The sequence below is a fragment of the Thrips palmi genome, unplaced genomic scaffold (assembly GCF_012932325.1).
Source record: "Thrips palmi isolate BJ-2018 unplaced genomic scaffold, TpBJ-2018v1 HiC_scaffold_8, whole genome shotgun sequence".
In the NCBI taxonomy this organism is placed as follows: domain Eukaryota; kingdom Metazoa; phylum Arthropoda; class Insecta; order Thysanoptera; family Thripidae; genus Thrips; species Thrips palmi.
Genome location: NW_023144635.1, coordinates 13,990,100 through 14,009,518, shown reverse-complemented (window position 1 = coordinate 14,009,518; position 19,419 = coordinate 13,990,100). Strand labels below are relative to the sequence as shown.

Here is a 19,419-nt window from a genome sequence, read left to right as displayed (position 1 = left end):
GGGGGGGGCCATTCTGGTTTTTGGGGGGGCCAGTGTCCGTGGTGTACCCGTGCTCATTTTATTTGTGTTCTGCTTAAACCCGTGCCCATGGCGTGCCAGTGTTTAATTTTAGTCTAAGTATGTCTGTCCGTCCAGTTTGAAGATATTGTGTCTGCGTTGGTTTTGAGCGTATGGATCTTGAGTTCTGTTGACGGAGAAGAGATCTGTTGGTTTACGGATATTCTGTTGGTTTGTGTATTGTCCAGTTTGGTATTGTTATTGCAATAAAGCTTGTTGCTGTTAATTGTGTACTTTTAGTTCTAGTAGCCTATTTCTTTGGTGACAGCTCTGCTGTCTGGCGCCCACTTTATTTGAGAGTTAATACAAGCCAAAGTACTATGATCTCACTCCCACCAACTAGGTTAGCCGGGTCACAATTACAGTAAAGTCAGTTAGTTCTGTGATCAGTATTTTTGAGGCTACACACCCTTTCTGTGCACTAAGTCAGGAGTCCCAATTAACCACCGCGGCGATACCCCGCGCGTAGATCCGGCCGGCAGCCCAGACGCTCGGCAGCGATACCCCGCGCGAGCAGTGCGCTGCGCCTCCACTGTAGCGTGCCGCGCCGAACGCCAAGACCCGATCGCGTCCGATCGTGACCTATCGGGAGCCGAAGCGGTCCGCCGGGGCTGACCCAAAAGCCGTACCCGAAGCGGGCCCGAAGTCCTCCGCCGGGCCCTCGGCCCGCGACCCCGAGACCTCCGCGACGCCAAGCGGCCAGGTCACTCTGAGTCCAGCGGTAGCAGCGACAAGTCGCCCTCTGCCTCACTCGTCCCGCGTCGCGTCGCTCCGACCGACGCCTCCGCACTTGCGATTGTACTCGCCTTGTTGTCTGTACTGAATAAACCCAGTGTTTAACCAAAGCCATACCTCCTACTCTCTCTTCGGATTCCTCCCCTAAACCCGCGACCCTCACAATATTCTCCGTAGGCTCTTACAGTATTCCCCGACGGACCGCACAGTCTTCTCCGTAGGACCTGGAAGACAGTCTAGTCCTACGGAGATCACTGTAAGGTCCTACGGAGAGTACTGTGAGAACATACGGAGAATAGGGTAAGGTTACCAAACATGGATCACTTTTTACAAAATCCACGATTAGACCCCTTTAAAGTTGCGATGACCTAAATGTTTTTGCACTGGGCTTTAGAGTGGTCCTTAAGACGAAAATTTCACCATGGGGTTGATTCCTATCTCAAATACTCTGGAAGTTCTGGGGAAAATCCAAAAGGTCTGAATTTGATCCATGTTTGGACCGGGGTACCCAAACATGGATCAGCTGAAAAGAACACTGCCCTCTACATGGATGGTAGGCCTGCATGCCAATGGCCTGGAAAAAAAATATTTTTGAGATCCGACCAACCACTGCCTATTTGGAGGGGGGTGATCCAAGTTTGGGCCCTGGTCCAAACATGGATCAAAACTGCACAATTGACCAAAATGTTACAGTGGACTAGAAATAAAGCTCAGAGTGTTACCAAACAATATTTATTGAATCATTGACTTTAAAAATCATTGAATTAAAGACTGATCAATATGAAAGCAAAGGGCGCAAGCGATTTGAGCAATGAAGAAGAGAAATAGCGGAAACATTGCGTATGACTAGCTGGTTGTTTTTTTTTTTTTTTCGAAGGACTAAAACATGACTAGATATTTACTTTTTTTAAAATTAATTTAGGAATTTTTTCTATCTTTAACCGCGGAGATTCTCAAGCTTCATTGAACAAATAACTTTAATTTACCCGGACGGAATGAAATTGTTACTTCACAGCGTATCAATGGAAAAGAAAAATAATCACTTCTTTTTCAAGTGACCTACAGGAGTACACCACTCACAACGGAATGTTGCAATATACTTGGCAACTTTAACGCACTTCATGTGGAACCAGGTGTTGCAATCCTTGCCAGAGCACTGGATCCATTGTTCCCCGTTAAAGTCTTGCTGGAAACTTTTCTCACACACTCCACATTTTTCATTGTCTTCATCTTCATCACTATCACTCTTATTTTTTTCTTCTTCGCTTGGGTCATCTATGGCCTCTGCCTCGTCTTCAGATTCAGCTACATGCTTTTGCTTCTTTGATTTCTTGTTTCTATCTACCTTCTTCTTAGCGGCTGCTTTTCTTTTCCTTGCTTCTTCTCGCGCAGCAGCCTTAGCCTTCTTCTCATCCTCCTTCTTCTTCTTTGCGGCTTCTTTCTCCTGCATCTCTTTGAAAAACTCATCACTTGTTATCACTCTAGTCTGAGTGATACACCGAGACCTGGGGCGGTCGCAAGCATCATTCGCAGGCATCAGGAGGGAACGGACAGCGCTAACGACAGGCGACGGTGTAGAACCACCGACTGATTGAAGGTTGGACGACGTACCTAGAAAAAAAAAAATAACCAAGTAGGTAAACAGGGTAATGGAGTGAGCCGCTACACAGTTTCATGGAAACTGCAGCGGCAGCCCTTCACCGCCACCGCAACCATGCCTTTGGTGGAGGCGGCGGGCGCACCGCGCCGGCCGCAGCAGCGGCAGCCCTGCACCGCCACCACAACCATGCCCTTGGTGGAGGCGCCGAGCGCACCGCGCCGGCCGCAGCAGCGGCAGCAGCGGCAGCCCTGCACCGCCACCACAACCATGCCCTTGGTGGAGGCGCCGGGCGCACCGCGCCGGCCGCAGCAGCGGCAGCCCTGCACCGCCACCACAACCATGCCCTTCGTGGAGGCGCCGGGGGCACGGTGAAGGCGGTGTCGGCGGCAGCAGCAGCTGGCTGATTCCGAGAGTCGTTTTCATCGCTCTGTCTCTCTCGCACTGATGGAGCATGTCCAATAGGTGCGAGAGAGACAGAGCGACGAAAACGGCTCTCGAAATCAGTCTGCAGCCGCCCCACACAACCACTCAAGGCGTGGCTATGGCGGGGGCGTGCTTGCACCTGTTTCGAGCAAGGAGCACATGTGAGTGAAGGACTTACCAGTGTGGGCTCCATCAACCAGTGAGTCGGAGGAAACAGTGGCATTTCCTGCATCCACGGCTGCACGTTGAGCAGTAGCATCTCCTCGGGCAACGGTGCCACCTGCACCAGGCCTGTTGTGCTGTGTTTCTGCTAAAAAAAAATAAAAAAATTGTAATGATGCAGAATTTGGTTTCATAAAGTAAAGAGGGTAAGAGGCTGTCCATATCAAATGTAAGATAAATAATAAATAGGTATACAGACCCTCATCCATCACCGCCATTACATCCTTAGAGAACTTGGAAAGTAAGTTGCGTACCCTTGGTCTCAACCCTTGATCTTGAGAACCTGAAACATTTAAATTCACATGTTCATAAGATTGCCTTTATATGAAACGACAAAAATAAGTTCATAAAGGGAAACGCCTAAAACAACATTTCTAACAAAACAAAATTTATAAATGGAAAATAATAAGTGAAGCGACAACTACTAGGCTTTGTAGAAAATGATACAAGGGTTTAAATGGAACCTGGGGTTTGAGCTTGAGCTGGAACTGTGTCAGCATTGGGGGACTGAATACTTTCTGGTTCTGGATTAATTTCTGTGCCTGAAATAATAAGAATACTTAAAATATGACAGTAAATAATTTTTTTAAAAAAAAGGATACTGGGACAGTTTGCAGGCTCTGTCATACCAGGTAGAGTTACAGCATCAGCATTGAGTGGCCACACTCCAGACCCTCTAAAACCTCCTTGGATATTTGCCGGAGTTATACCCTTAACCCAGGCTGAGTTCAAAACTTGAGCAATATGGTATCTATTAATATTCTTTATTTTGTTTTTTCTCATCAGCTTTGAAGATTCTGAAGAAAATGCAGACTTGAAGGATTTAAAAACACCAACATCAAGAGGCTGATAAAAATTTGTTGTGTGAGGAGGAAATAGCAAAATGTTAATGTCATTGCTGCGAGCCATTTCAATAATTTCCAGCTGGATGTGACTTCCATGGCCATCCATCAGAAGCAGTACTGGCCTGGCAGGTGGAATTGCTGCAATGAATCTCTTAAACCATTCCACAAATAATTCCGAGTCAATGAAACTTCTTTTGGAATAAGCAAATACAGTGCCCTCTGGGGCACCTTCAGTCAAGTCCATATTCAAACTTTGGCCTCGAAAAATTAAAGTTGGAGGGAGGATATGAGAACCAGTAGCATTCACCGTCACCACTGCTGTGACATTTTCTCCTCTTTCACCACCAGTTCTTTCTCGAACATTTTTTGAACCTTTGACAGCTAGGACTTTGCCTGGTTTTGTGACAACGCAGACTCCAGTTTCATCCGTATTGTAGATCTGAGACGGTTGAAGTCCAAGTGGTATTAGCTTTTTATACATAGCTTCAAGTTTGTCAAAAAAATCTTTTTTAACCTCAGGTGTGGCCATTCGAAATCTGTTGGCTGACATGTTTTCTGGCTGACGCAGTGACAAATTGTTGCGCTTCTTAAATCCTCTATACCAACGCCTGCTGGGGCGGTCATCTTTAGATTTGAAAGGGGAACGGCCAGCTTTGTCCACAGTTTCAACGGCCAACTCCATGATATCGGAAACTGTAGCACCATGGCCCATGTCTACCATAGTAACAACAGCATCATGCAATTCAGCTTCATACTGTACCAGTTTAGGTGGTCTTCCAGGCTTGAGGCTTTGAGAGAGTCCATTAACGTGCCTATTTAGTGTGATGTAAGGTACTTTGTAGGTCTTGGATGCCGCTCGAATGGAAATGCCACAGTTCTTTACTGCATTCAGAGCTCGTTCAAGTGAATCAGGATCAAATGTCCTGTATTTCTTGGCTGGGGCCATGATGTAATCCTGAAAGGAAAAACATTGGGAAAATTAGCTGTCAAGCACTCAAGAAATCACTAATAGAAAACAACAACATTCGATTAAAATGATGGTGTCATGCCGAAAATTTGACACATTGGGCACAAAATGCACTTGGGGCATGAAAAGAAAGTGAATGGGTGCTAAAATATTACTCAAACCCAAAACAATTGTCTATTTTTATCGAAAACAATGGTTTACTGTTAGGTTAGGTGCTACGAACAAAGCGAATATTTCCATTGAGAGAGGTAAATTTGGCACACTGTTCGTTAAAAACAGCAAGAAATAGCTGCATTCGAACGGGCATGGACTAACTTTATGCTATTACAATCAACGAACGTCCAAAATATCAGAAACTCTTGAGTCAGAGGCTCGTAACGCCACCGGCTCAAAACTCGAAGTTCGGTATTTTCACCCCCACCCGCGTTTTGACCACAGGCACTTCCGAACTTCGGCGGGTGAAAAATATCGAAGGGCATAGTCTTAAGCGAAAGCAAACCAAGTTTGAAGCCATTCCGATGATTAGTTTGCTTGTAATCACTTTCATTGTAAACTCACCTCCTTGGCCGACTCGCCTGGGACCGTTTGCGCGCTGCCGTCAAAGGCCTTTTTTGTTTGGCTAGCTGTGGAGAGGAGGGGGGAGGCACCGCCTTGTGGACTTGGCATCAAACAGCCAAGGTGTCAAGCTACGCGGGAAGCTTTCAAAATTCAAAATCGCACTATTCGTTCTTGAGTTATTGCAGCCCAAACAGAAATGATCCATGTTTGGTACCCTGATCCATGTTCGGCACTTTACCCTACGTGAAAACCCGGTAAAACAGAGTATAGTGATTATAGTAAAGGTAATCAGGGAATGCGAATGAATTTTAGAAACGGCCTCATTCTATGGGTATTGTATTCACACAAGGATAAACATTTAATTATAAATGAGAAATTGATCAGTAAACAAAAACAACATACAGAAAACTTAATGTTGACGTGAATACAAAATAAAAATAATCCAATTCATCACAGAAGATTCCGTAGATCACCCTCATACTCGCAAACCCAGTCCTCCTCCAGGATGTCCACAAGCTCGACACAAGGGATCATGCGTAAACGAGGATCTCCAGTAACAGCGGCGGCCACCTCTACCTCGGCAGATACGGTACTATTACTACCAGAAGTGCACACATTGACAGGCACGCCACGGGGCCTCGGCACGGTGGCATCATTTTTAAGTTGTGTCAGATCGTACTATAAACAAATAGAAAAAAACATTCCCATTTGTACTCGAAATCATGTAAATTTTCAAAAAACAGGGCATTATTCCTAAGTTTACGGATACTTACATAGCAAGGTTCCCGACATAGAAAGCATACATATGAGTCCAGATCAGCATCCTCCGCAAGTGCATCTATGTGGTACACAGCTCCCGGGAGGACTGGCCGAAGCCACACCGGAATTCTATGATTCCTCTTCAGAAGACGCTCCACGCACTCACAACAAACTTTTTGTTGTGCCCCATTCTCGAAAGACACAAGATAGAGAGACGCAATATACGCCACTAGCTCACGATTTCCGGTTGACTCCATTTTTTTTCCTTCCTCTCTCTCCACGACAAAACCAGTAAGAACAAAAAAACAACTTTGAAAGGCAAATAATAAAGCAGAACCAAAAACAAGAACTGACACAGGCTCGGCTAACCGACGGGACAACAACTGGATGATCGTGAGAATTGCAATATCAGCGGTGCACAGCTTCCCGGGTAACTTGAAACTTTGCATGTGCATTCATTACCAACATAAAATCTTTTGTTCGATATTGAATACTGAAATTTTTTAAACAATTAAACATTTATGTATACATGGAAGTCCAATATAACTCAAAACGCAAAACGATAAAAGAGCAACTTTTAACTTCGGTGCACAGCAGTGATGCAGGCGGCGAAGGTACATCCGCACAGTTGGCAGCACGCCGCTTCGTTAACCTCCGTAGGGATCACAGGAGTTGACGACAAGTGACGATAGCGCGCGAAAGATTCAAACGAAAACAAGACTAGTTTCATAATAGAATTCTAGCAAAGTATTAAATTACACAAAATTTAACAACGAGGTCGTTGAATATTTGTCCACATCGCCCAGAATAAGGTTTTGACACAGATAGACAAAAGTAAAGAATATAAATTATTAATATAGCATCCACATTCATTGCATCCTGTTTCAAGTTGGTGTACTGACTGTCTTTCCTGTCTTGTTGTTTTGTACTAACTGTATGTTTTCTTTCCAGACCAACGGAAAAATGCAGTTGATCCACATTCGAGGCCACCGAGGCCATCTTCAAGAAAGACGCCATCGGGAACCTTGCCGGCGAGGAGGCTGGCGCGGTGGCACCCCGGATGCACGCCAATCAACGCGATCCACGCCGTGCTAAAGACTGGTCGCGCTCCTTGCTGGCGGAGAAGGCCGACGGTTCTCCCGACAGCCGCACGCCCTGCCGCCAAGGCCGCCTCTACGGCGAGCGTCATCGCGAACCTCAGCGGAGGCGATGACCAGCACGGTGGTTCTCCCTGGGCACACGCCCGTCCAGGCCACCTAGGCCCTCCTGCAGGTAGCATTGAGCGAATCGGGAAAGCGGTTGTCGCTCTGTCTCTCTCGCACCCTTGTGGAGTGCTCATGAGTGCGACAGAGACAGAGCGACGAAACGACTCATCTGAATTGCTCGGCAGGCGTTGACACACGGTGACGGCGGTACTCTGGACACCCGCATGTCCTGGCCGCCGTGGCCGCGTCCGAGAAGGGCGTCATCGCGAACCTTGGTGGCGAGGATGACCAGAGGCGTCCTAAGACACCCCTGTGGCGTGGACGGCCTGTGCGGAGGCACTCCGGACACGGTCCCTGCTAGGTGACTCCAGAGCCGAGTCCAAGAAGCGCCCCGTCGCGAACGTCACCGGCGGTGATGCCCAGACACACGCCCGTCCAGGCCACCTAGGTTGAGCAATGGTTAGCATTAAGCGATTTAGCAAAGCGTTTGGTCGCTCTGTCACTTTCACACCCTTATGGCGTGCCCGAGGGAATGCCCCAGGCAGATGTTTTTATTCGCAGCAAAATAGTGCAAATACCCGTTCTGCGTTTACGGCTTTATTTTGTTTTCGTTTCTTTTTGTTGTTGTTTGGAGACACAGCTGACACGACCAGACAAGCAGAATGATTCCAAACGACCCAGACGTGTCTCTTGTCGATGGGATTCGAAAAGGGACTTACATTGTCCATGGTCGTGATGGCCACAGCTACCATTACAATAGGACTATGAAAGGAGGCAGACTCAGCCTCGAGTGCATTAACTACAGGAAAAGGTGCAGGGGGCGGGCGAGTGTTGATGCTCGAGGGCAACACTTTCGGCAAACCCAGAGGCACAATCACGCCCCCAATTGGAATCTTCTGCATGAAAGAAGGCTACGAGCAGCTATCATGGACAGGTGTCGGAACGGCGATGATAAATGTTTGCACACTATATACGACGAGGAGAGGTTAAAGTTGAGGTGAGTCCAAGGGGTGGGTGTGTAGGGGTGCACCTGTCATGTCATGATTGCTGTATCCATGCTGTATTTATATCTCACGAGGCTCATGCTTGAGAGAGCCGTTCGTTGAGCGTCCAACCTTAAACCTAAACCTTTCTTTTTTATGGATTCTCCTTCCAGAACTCCAAGGGCAGCTGCTGCAAACATTCCCTTCCCAAAACTGCTGCCATCCATGCAAAGAGCTCGTAACTCCAAGCTTCCACCTCTCCCACACACTCTGACTGAGTTAGACTTGCTCTTAAGAGATCCTCGGTACAGTTTTCTTACCAAAACTTTGGATGGCGAAGACTGTATATATGCTGGGGCTTATGGTTTATCTGCAAATCGAACTCGATGCCTAATATTCATTTCGAAAAGAATGTTATTGTATTTAAGAACAAGGAAATTGTTATTGTGTGATGGAACATTTCACATTGTTCCAAACAATCTGGGCTGTAGCCAAATATGGAACCTGGTGACTGGTGACAATACGGCGACATCATGTCTGTGGCAATACAACAAAGTGACGTAAGTCAAAAACATTAGTATTTCAGGAGACGTAAAAAACACTTTTCAAAATCAAGCAACAGGTTAAAACTTTAACCGATGATAGGAGAATTTCTTGTGGCACTTAAAAAATACTTTTATGTTAAGAGACAGTTAAAATAATGATTGGTTTTCCACTTCGCTAGACTTACGTCACATGATTTGTGATTTTTAATCCAACAAAGTGACGTAAGTGCACTTACGTCACTTTGAAAGTTTACATTTTACTCCGTTGTGACCCCCTCTATATATTAAAGTTTAGACAGTGCAAGTCATTAGCTGTATGACATAATCGTACTCGAGGTCCCTGCCCAGCTGTGAAAAAATCTGTGACGCAAGTGTACTTACGACACATTTTTTACGACATGATTTCAAAAAAATATGTCGTAAGTGCACTTACGACATTTTGGCAAATTGACTTCCGAATGAAATTGACTTACGTCAGATTTTACTTGTCATTATCTCCTAGACCAAACGAGAAAAATGTAATTGTGCATATTGGAAAAGGTCCGCATCAATGAGAGGGTTCCAACCATGCGACTAACTCGTTTTTGTCGTAAGTGCACTTACGTCACTTTGTTGTAATGCCACAGATGTAAGGCACTTGCCAATTGTCTACTTTGGTTGTAAAGCACTGTCTTTGTAGTATATCCTTTTCTTTCAATTACAGGTCATACCAATTGGAAGCATCTTCATGCAATCACAACTGACAGAGTGTTATAGAGCTGCCATAACGGCCATTAAACTGCTGCTTCCGGGCTACGAGCCGAAGGAAATAATGTGTGATTTTGAAAACAGCCAACAGAAAGCATTATCCATAGAATTCCCTATCGCGCAGAGACGTGGATGTCATTTCCACTTTACAAAGGTAAATTAATAATCTGTAGAACAAAATAAAAACATGCTGTATGTTCTTTTTATTGTGTGAATTGAATTCACTGTTATTTTTAGGCAAATCTTCTGCACGCAAAAGAGATGGGTCTTGCGGTTCTCATCCAGGATGATGGGGTTTGTGATAGCATTATGAGATGTTTGTGTGCTATCCCTCTCCTACATGCTGATTTTATCATAGATGGTGTCCTGGAGATGGCGGAATACACCCAAAGATCTGGGCGGTGGAACCAGTTGGCTACATTTTTTGATTACATTGAGAGAACTTGGTTACGACCATCACGCCTCCCAATCCTATCTGTATACAAGTGCGAGCACCGAACTTCAAATGCTTGTGAATCCTATCACCACGCATTGAATGTTGCTATGGGTCAGCTGGCCCACCCGAATGTCTACAAAGTACTGTGTGAGTCAGTGGAATAATTCCTTTTCTATTATTTTAATTATCAGTTCTCTTGTAAAGACATTTTGTTACCATGATATTGCAGCTGCTTTGGTTCGTCTTGAAGATCGATATGTTCAAGATTTGGTGGTCTTGAAAGGTGGAAGGCAATCCACCCGGAACAGAAAAATGTCCTCTATTTGCAATGATGAGATTGTAAAAGGACTAACAGCTGAGTTGGAGGAAGAAGAAATAAGCATCCATTCATTCCTTCGGAAAGCATCAAGGCGGCTGCAGTCTCTCTACAATGAGGTGCTGGGACTGGTGTTGGCACCCCACCCTGTTGGCTGATCCCACTTTGGTGAAAATCCACAAAGAGAAGCTTGTACCGAGAATATAAGCCCCTTCATATTTTGTAATAGTTAAAATCATTGCTGTGTGAAAAGTTTGGGTCAGTATCTCAGAGGTGACAATTGCAACAAAAAAAATTGGAGTAATAAAAATTGTACAAAATGTATTGATTACATTATTATAATACCTACTAAATAGAACACATTACAAAGAACAAAAGCGCTTTGAAAAGACACAATCAAAAAGTTATTGCTCAATGAGAGCTAAAGAGAACTAAAAAAGTTATGAGTGAGAAAAATAAGTACAGGTTGTACTAAAAGAGGACAAAAGACAGAGTTGCTGCCACTAATTAACAGGTAAAAGCCACAATTGAAAAATAATTTCTCTATAAGAGAATGCAAAAAAGAAAGAAAACAGTTAAAAGGGGTCACGTCATGTTGCCTTCTTCAAGGCGGTACCGTACATTTTTTGAAAAGCATAGACCTCCGTCATATCCTTGGCCGCCACAGAGGGCTTTCTTTTCTTTAATACTTCCAACACGTCATCAACGGTAAACGGTCTAATCTGAAAGAAAATTGATTGTATTACATACTTCTGTGTGTGACAAGGTTTTGATGCAGTAAGATGTTTGTTCAGTAAAATAGTGGACACCAACCTTGTTGAGAGGAATGGTCCTGAGCTGCAAAGAGGTAAGCTCCCTGATTGGGGCTTTCGCAGCATCCTTCAGAACAGTGTGGAGGTCTGCCCCGCTATACCCCTCAGTCTTCTTCACAATCATGGACATACCATCCTCATCAATGCTGTGATTGTCATTTTTAATGTCATGTGCCATGAGTGCTCTTCTCGCCTAAGCATACAAAGGATATTATCATAATTGGGATTAAGAAATGTGCTAAGTACTCATGCATTTATTTTGAGATTACCTCTGCATCTGGAAGTGGGATCATGAGTCTGGATGTGAATCTTCTTCTTGCTGCTGAGTCCAATTTCTGTGGCAGATTTGTTGCTCCAATCAAAAGCACACCATCGTTGTCAGAGCAGGCCGTCCTGGAAAGTAAATTCATTCCTCAAAAGAAAGAAACGAAGTCAATTTGGGAAAGCAAAGCTATGGGATTCTTCACTTTGCCAGGAATGAACTCAGGCTGTTTGTTATAATGGGTCATATTTTTGAAAACATCATAAAGGTCTTACCTGTGATGCCAAAATCTCAGTTTTCAATCTAGACAAGCATTCATTCTCCTTGCTTTCCCCCCTTGATGATAATATAGAATCAACTTCATCTATGTAGATTATGGACGGGCGAAGCACTCTGCAAACCCAGACATTATAAAAAATTGTCTAGTCAAAACAAAGGAGACATTCACTCTTAAAATTACTCAATTTAATTCTTACCTTGCAATCTTAAATAGAAGCCTCACTCGCTTCTCACCAGTTCCTACCCATTTTGAAGTCACAGAGGCTGCACTGATAGCAAAGAAGGTTGCGCCTCCCAAAGACGCAAGGCATTTTCCTAAACAATTTTAAATAAAAAAAAGAAAATTAATCTTCTTTAACAAATAAGGAAACGAAGGAATTGAAGCATGCCATTCTCACCAATCAACGTTTTCCCTGTGCCTGGAGGGCCAAATAGTAGAACACCCTTTTCGGGCTTTTTCAGCCCGGTAAAGATGTCTGGGCGAATAAGTGGATTCACCACTATGTCCTGCAAGACAAAATTGCATGAAGACAAATGTCCACAAGTGTAAAGGACTCATGCCAAATCGACTGTACATTACCTGCAATGTGCGTTTCACATCATCTAAGCCTGCAATTGAATCCCATGTCACAGGTCCCTTAATTTCTAACACCTCTGCCAGGATGCTGCTTGCCATGTCCACATCCAGGTCAGGGATTTCATCTAACAATTTGCTCATTGCTAGATCTTTGTCAAAAGGTTTACCCGGACTTGAATTGTGAGGCTGCAATGTCAACAATATTTTATGGAAAGACACACTATTTATCAAATACAATAAATAGACAGTTAAAATGAAAAAAGAGGAAAGTCATTCAATATGTAACATTTGATAGTTTAAAACGTAGCATCCTTATGGAAGTGTGGACGGAAGTGTGGAAGGAAAAATTAAGTAGATGTGAGTGAAAACTTACAAATCGAAATGGCCCTGGACTTGATGAACTAGGGCCATCAATTGCTGGAGCTCCAAAGACATCAGGTTTTACCAATAGAATACGGATTGTCAGCTGTGAACTGCCTGGTAGGTTTAAAGGGTGATTCACTTAGAGCTGATGTTTGAGTGTTTCCAACCATAAAACAATAAACAAAAATTGATTAGACCAATGCGAATAAAACTTTTCTTTTGAGAACCTTAAACAACACGCACTGGAACAAACCTCTCAGGTACGTGAAGGTAGCCCGCCCACAAACAGCCTGCAACAAATTTCCTTCTGCAATCGTTAGTATATTGTTAGTACATGATTGTAGACCCAATGCGGCCGTTAGTATACACACCCAAGTGCATTTTAAAAAAATACCCAAAAGGCGGGCCACATTCACATGTTCAGTTACTTCCAAAAAAACGTGCCAAAAGAGAAAACGTCCTAAAAAGACGTTAGTAGAGGCCATCTCGTCACTATCAACATCATTCACTATCACCACGGCCACAGTCTTGCACTCGCGAGGCCGGGCATGAGACTAGGGGTAATGGACTCGCAACGGAGCTGGCCGGAATCTCTGCTTTGCTAATTGTAGTTCACTATTTCTCCGACTAAATATGCGAGTTTTGAGATGGCTCGGGCAGTTTTGGAAAGAAGACATCTTAAAGTATGCCCTAAATTCAAAAAAGTTTCAATTTTCCCACCAGGGCTCGAACAGGAACAGCTTAACCGTTGCGCTACTCAAATGCGCAGGGCGACGGCCATGGTGCCAGGGGCGACGCAGGGGGGACGCATCTTCAACTTGCGATAGAAGCTTCCCGATGCCGCAAAAGTGATGGGACATAGTTTGTCTTCGACATATATCAAGGTGCACCACTTGTCCCATCACTTTTGCGGCATCGGGAAGCTTCTATCGCAAGTTGAAGATGCGTCCCCCCTGCGTCGCCCCTGGCACCATGCCCGTCGCCCTGCGCATTTGAGTAGGGCAACGGCGAAGCTGTTCCTGTACGAGCCCTGGTGGGAAAATTGAAATTTTTTTTGAATTTGGGGCATACTTTAAGATGTCTTCTTTCCGAAAATGCCCGAGCCATCTCAAAAATCTCATATTTAGTCGGAGAAATAGTGAACTAGAATTAGCAAGGCAGAGATTCCGGCCAGCTCCGTTGCGAGTCCATTACCCCTAGTCTCATGGGCCGGGCCAGGTTCCAAAAAGCAAATACTGATCAAATAACACTAAAGACGTGCTTGTTCCGTTCAATTGCGTTAGTAGACGTTAGTAGAGGCAGGGGGCGGTAACACTACAAAGCAGGAGTGAGGCGAAGCTCTCGCTTCGTGCAAGGGTTACGGACTTCTTCGAGATTATTCAAAATAGGCCATTGTTTTCAAAACGCTTTGCACAGATCGAAAGAGCACAAAATTTAGGGTGCATTAGACGCATTGACCTTCCCAGAACTCCCAATTTTACTTAGTACAAAAGAGAAAAACGCGGAAATCTTTACACAAAGATGGCGCCCCTGGGGTTTTTTCCTTAATTATTAGACTTATTGTGTTTTTCGGTGTTTTCACTTTGATTTTGTGAGGGCTGAAGTGGCACTTTAGGGATTGCCAATGAGTCTAATGCACCCTTTATGTGCTGCTCTTTCGATATGTGCAAAGCGATTTGCAAACAATGGCCTAGTTTGAATAATCTCGAAAAAGTCCGTGACCCCTGCACGGAGCAAGATCGGAGCGAGAGCTTCGCCTCACTGCCGCTTTGGGGTGTTGCCGCCCCCTGGTAGAGGCCATATGGTCACTACTAGGAAAAGCTACCGCTTCAGGCTGAGCCTAAGGGCTCCTACGTTTACATATTTGTAATTTATTTTTCAAATTTTCCTCTATGTCGCTAAGAAAGTGACAATTTTTAAGCATTTGTTTAATTTATTAAGGATGTTTCTGGATTAATTTAACAGTGCTGTCATTTTTACTATGACGTCGCACCGTATCCAGGTTGAAAAAAATTCTATTGTGTTCCGGAAAGTGGTCTGTGACGATCATTGATGTCTTTGACGCTAGGTGGGCTCGGCTGGAACAGGAATCAGCCCAGTGGGTAGGCAACCCATCGTGCCTCGTGAAGCGTGCGGCGATACCCCGTGCCGCTAGGATTTTAGCTCTGTACATTTATTTAATTTATGACCTTGTACTGCAAAGGCCACCTAACATCTCTAGATTAAGGAGGCTGTCAAGTGAAACTAGAATGTCCTAAAAGTATTTGTCACAGAAAGTTCATTTTGTGGTCAAAATTCAACCACTACTAGGTGAATTTATTTCTGAAGTTGGGAGCCCCAACTCCTATTAGTTTCTGAGTTATGGATGTTTACGTTAACTTTTAGTCGTTTCTCCCAAATTCTCCTCATGACAAATGATTTGCTACCCAGTCTTCAGATTCGGACAAGTAATCTATTATTGCACTGGAAAAAGATGGCGTGGGCAAATTTGAAAATATCAGTCTGGAAGAGGCTGAAAAAGCTATTTCACCAGGCCCATTTTTATCTTTCTTCAAATTTGAGAGATTTTGTCTTATTTTGGTCTTGGAATTTTGAAGAAAACTAAGTGACATATTGAAAAAAGGGCAACGCTATATTTTCCCTAGGCAAAGAAGAATACAATTGCTTGAATCTGGGGACTGGGTAGCTAATCCTTTGTCGTGAGGAGAATTTGAGAGAAACGACTGAAAGTTACCGTAAACATCCATAACTCGGAAACTAAAATGAAGTGGGGCCCTGCTCTTAGTGTATGAGTTTATGCAATAGAAAGGAACTTTTATCCATAAATTAAGACATTTGACACAAGTAAATAAAAAATATTAAATAGTCACTTTTTTCACTTTACAATAACCTTAACAGGAACTTCTTTGATTGCATATAAGTCAATACAATACAGATGTAATGACAATGTTTCCGTCAGTTTCACATTACAAATAAAAGCTAAGGAACGTCATTGGTTGCAAAGGTATCAAGTTCTCTATCAGATAGATTGTAGCTGTTTGTTCTTTTTCTAGTTGCCTTTGTGCAACCCACACAACTGCGCACCAACAGTTTATGTGTAATTTTAAGAACAAGTGGCAAAGGCCACCTAACACATAACATCCCCCTAGGCAGGCAGAACGCCTACCCCAACAGAACGCCTTTGCGCACAGAACGCCTTTAAGCGCTCACAATTTACATCCACCGACAAGAGAAAGTGGCAAGGGCCATATATTCCCCCGAAGATTCTCCTTGTCTCTTTTTATATTTTTGAATGACCGCAGAATAAGGTCTTTAATTTCTTTGATCTATCGCTTGGCATCATAAACTTTTGTGAAATGAATATTAGTCTACAAGAAAAACACAAGACACTGTGATACATGTGCCAGTGTTAGATGTTTGATATGTATGATAATAAATTTCAATCGTTTTACAGAAACTACTTTGAATGCATAACCAATCAAATATGGTAAAATATTATTCCATTATTAAGATTAAGATTATGAACGGTGAGATGTGTCAATAGAATGCAGGTTTCATGTACTCATTTCCTTCGATTCCACGTTACAATTATGGTGAACGAACAATCATAAGTACAGTTAAAGTGTCAAGTTATCTGAAAGAATGTTATTATTTTCTTGAATTCTGCTTTCTGCTCGAACGACTCTGCGCTTCACTATTGGCAGGATCATGCTATTCACAGTTCAGCTAGTGCGCTCTCGCCTTCGCCATTTCACGCCCGTCGTCTTTTCATTTTCACGTAAAGAGTTCAATTTCACGGAAATTAGCGTCAATGTAATCTTTGAACCTTCCTCTTTCCATAAATATACAATTTGTGCCACTTTCGGCGTTCTAACATGCTCAAAGATGCGAGTAAACGACGGCCCGACGATCGTTTTCGCCTTCTCTCGCCTTCGCCATTTCACGCTCCGTCGTCTCCTCATTTTCACATAAAGAGTTTATTTTCGTCAAAATTAGCGTCAATGTAATCTTTGAACCTTCCTCTTTCCATAAATATACAATTTGTGCCACTTTCGGCGTTCTAACATGCTCAAAGATGCGAGTAAACGACGGCCCGACGATCGTTTTCGCCTTCTCTCGCCTTCCCATTTCACGCTCCGTCGTCTCCTCATTTTCACATAAAGAGTTTATTTTCGTCAAAATTAGCGTCAATGTAATCTTTGAACCTTCCTCTTTCCATAAATATACAATTTGTGCCACTTTCGGCGTTCTAACATGCTCAAAGATGCGAGTAAACGACGGCCCGACGATCGTTTTCGCCTTCTCTCGCCTTCGCCATTTCACGCCCGTCGTCTTCTCATTTTCACATAAAGAGTTTATTTTCGTCAAAATTAGCGTCAATGTAATCTTTGAACTTTCCCCTTTCCATGCATATACATTTTATGCTACTTTCGTGGTTTTAACACGCCTAAAGATCGAAAGTAAACTTGACAACCGGCTGGGTCCCGCCAAGTCCCGGCATCTCCACTGGGCTCTGGGCTGTGGGCTGAATGGAGGGCTTCGCCCAGTTAACGTATAAGATAAAGATAAAGATAAAGTTTGGCTCAGCCAATCAACATCATCACTAACACACCGTTCGTAGTATTGCTTAAGCGAGGCTGGGCCAGGTTCCAAAAAGCAAATACCGATCGAAAAACACCAACGAAGTGTTTGTTCCGTCCAACAGCGTTAGTAGACGTTAGTAGAGGCCATATTGTTACTATCAACATCATCACTAACACAATGTTCGTAGTATTGCTTAAGGGGGCACACCAGTGAAAATGCAGAGGTTTCGAAAAACGATCATTTTGAGAAAAGCAACCAACGTATTCGATTGATATTTTATTCTTGGCTTAAGATTATGTCAAAGAAAAGGAAAATCAGTATGAGAGGGCAAGGTGGCGATGGCAAGATGGAGCGCCAGTGCACTGCATTTTTCTGCGGCCTTGCTTCACTCCTGCCACGATTCTGCCTCTCTGGATTGAGCCTCGAGCACGGGACTTGAAAATTTCTCAACAGGACACATGTGGCTATGGTCTGAACCACGGGCATGCAAAAAGAATGATTTTGAATATGTGTTTTCAGAAGGCAAAATTAAAAACAAATTTTTTAACCAATATTTTCACGCTTTCATGGCTGCAGCTCACGTCCTTTTTATGGGATGGCCATTTCCGAGGTTCAGACCATAGACGCAAGTTTAACGAACATTTTGCCGCAAACCGCATTCAATTATCTTAAATTTTGCGCCCGTGAGAGTGGCACAAAGGTAGAAAAAAGGTGTTTCGAGAAAAAGCCCTTTAAGTGGAAAAATAGATTTGACGTGTTTTTTTCGGATTATAAATGCTCCTTTTGACGTATGTTCCGTTTGCGCCAAAATGTTCCTCTTTTCAACTGTGTTTGGGTGGTTCAGGGGTTTTGTACTAGTGTACATGTTTTGTGGTATTTCACACTAGAATAAACAGAGAAATCGTACCTTCTATGCCTCACGTAAGGTTCTACGAATTGCATTTGATCGTAGAAGGAAAAAGGTTTTCTGCTGTTACTTTTCAATCCGCTGACGTTTTCTTTGTTCCTGGTCTGCTCACGGCCCATCACGCAAATTTTTCCACATATTTGATACATCTGTCGACGAGTCGGATGTCTTCAAATTTTTAATTATTAATAAATTGTTCCAAATTAGATTGAAGTTATTTTTTTATTCATAAAACATAGTCTCAACAACAGTTCAATTTCAGTCAGACAAGAAACCCGTGTTAACATCAAACTTAATACAAAACAGCAGTACAAAATCAATCTATATTAACACTTATATAAGTTTTGGCACAAGTAACATGGCAAAAATACAACTATATAAAACGCATTGATCTCCAAAACTTGAGATCAAATGCACTTTGGTGAGTTGCTTATCAAATTAATAAACAAAAAATAAGGCTTTGGAAAACGCCATAAAATACTGACTCATGTAAAAATAGCCACAAGGCTCTTGCAAAACTCGCAAGGACACTCAAAGGCAATACAGAAAAACAACAAAAAGGCAAAACACATCACAGTACAGTTCCCAGTATCACAGAACACCACCCAATCCAGCACCAGTGACTCGTTTTGTTTTCTGTTGTTTTTCTGTATTGCAAAATCAAATTTTGCTGCCAGAACTTTTAACAACAACAAAACAGAACATGTCAACATGAAGGTGCAGGGCAAGGTCGGTGTAGGTAAAGGGTGGGAGGTGGCTGTTTTTTTCCAGTCACCTCCCACCCATCTTCAGGTACAATTATAATTTACAGACACCTTCCTTACTTGCACCACATGTGACATGTTAATTTTTGTCTGTCACTTGTGCTACAAGAAAGGGTGTCTTAACATTACAAAAATATATGACTTAAATCTTAATCCGAATCCTCCAGGTCCAGGCCCAAGTCCTTCTTCATCTTCATCATCTGCAACTTCATCATCTTTACTTCATACTCCTTCTTCTTTTTTTCCAGTTCAAAGAGAGCTTCTTCTCGCTCTTTTTCCTTCATTATATGCTCCCTGGACGCATTGCATAAAGCAGTCCGTGCTTCATACATCTCCTCTTTCTTCTTTGAGGCCTCCTCCAGCACAGGACGCCTCCTTTTCACATTTTTCAGATATTCTGCCTCATCTTTGAGGCTTCTTTTCTTAAGTCCCGACAAATCAGAGTCGCCTGCGCTGGGGGAGGCTGATGCTCT

The 19,419-nt window shown here is 43.4% G+C and overlaps 4 protein-coding genes across 4 annotated transcripts; 1 reads left to right on the top strand and 3 right to left on the bottom strand.

Moving 5' to 3' along the window:
- Positions 1–1,831: 1,831 nt before the first annotated feature.
- LOC117653647 lies at positions 1,832–8,123 on the bottom strand. The gene is made up of 7 exons (XM_034399452.1): positions 8,091–8,123; positions 5,897–6,085; positions 3,667–4,837; positions 3,502–3,579; positions 3,237–3,320; positions 2,994–3,125; positions 1,832–2,403 (listed from the first exon to the last, which is right to left on the bottom strand). The coding sequence occupies exons 1-7, from the start codon at positions 8,121–8,123 to the stop codon at positions 1,832–1,834; spliced, it is 2,259 nt and encodes a 752-aa protein (XP_034255343.1).
- A 123-nt stretch (positions 8,124–8,246) lies between these two features.
- LOC117653646 lies at positions 8,247–10,556 on the top strand. The gene is made up of 5 exons (XM_034399451.1): positions 8,247–8,368; positions 8,528–8,889; positions 9,603–9,800; positions 9,884–10,229; positions 10,312–10,556. Exons 3-5 carry the CDS (start codon positions 9,627–9,629, stop codon positions 10,554–10,556), a joined length of 765 nt encoding a protein of 254 aa, XP_034255342.1. The 5' UTR covers positions 8,247–8,368; positions 8,528–8,889; positions 9,603–9,626.
- Positions 10,557–10,979: 423 nt separating this feature from the next.
- LOC117653673 (fidgetin-like protein 1) lies at positions 10,980–11,578 on the bottom strand. Its single transcript, XM_034399496.1, has 3 exons — positions 11,480–11,578; positions 11,212–11,403; positions 10,980–11,120 (listed from the first exon to the last, which is right to left on the bottom strand). The coding sequence occupies exons 1-3, from the start codon at positions 11,501–11,503 to the stop codon at positions 10,989–10,991; spliced, it is 348 nt and encodes a 115-aa protein (XP_034255387.1). The 5' UTR covers positions 11,504–11,578; the 3' UTR covers positions 10,980–10,988.
- A 45-nt stretch (positions 11,579–11,623) lies between these two features.
- LOC117653645 (fidgetin-like protein 1) lies at positions 11,624–13,176 on the bottom strand. Its single transcript, XM_034399450.1, has 8 exons — positions 13,086–13,176; positions 12,945–12,998; positions 12,702–12,829; positions 12,332–12,514; positions 12,150–12,258; positions 11,949–12,066; positions 11,748–11,865; positions 11,624–11,698 (listed from the first exon to the last, which is right to left on the bottom strand). The coding sequence occupies exons 1-8, from the start codon at positions 13,174–13,176 to the stop codon at positions 11,624–11,626; spliced, it is 876 nt and encodes a 291-aa protein (XP_034255341.1).
- Positions 13,177–19,419: the final 6,243 nt, after the last annotated feature.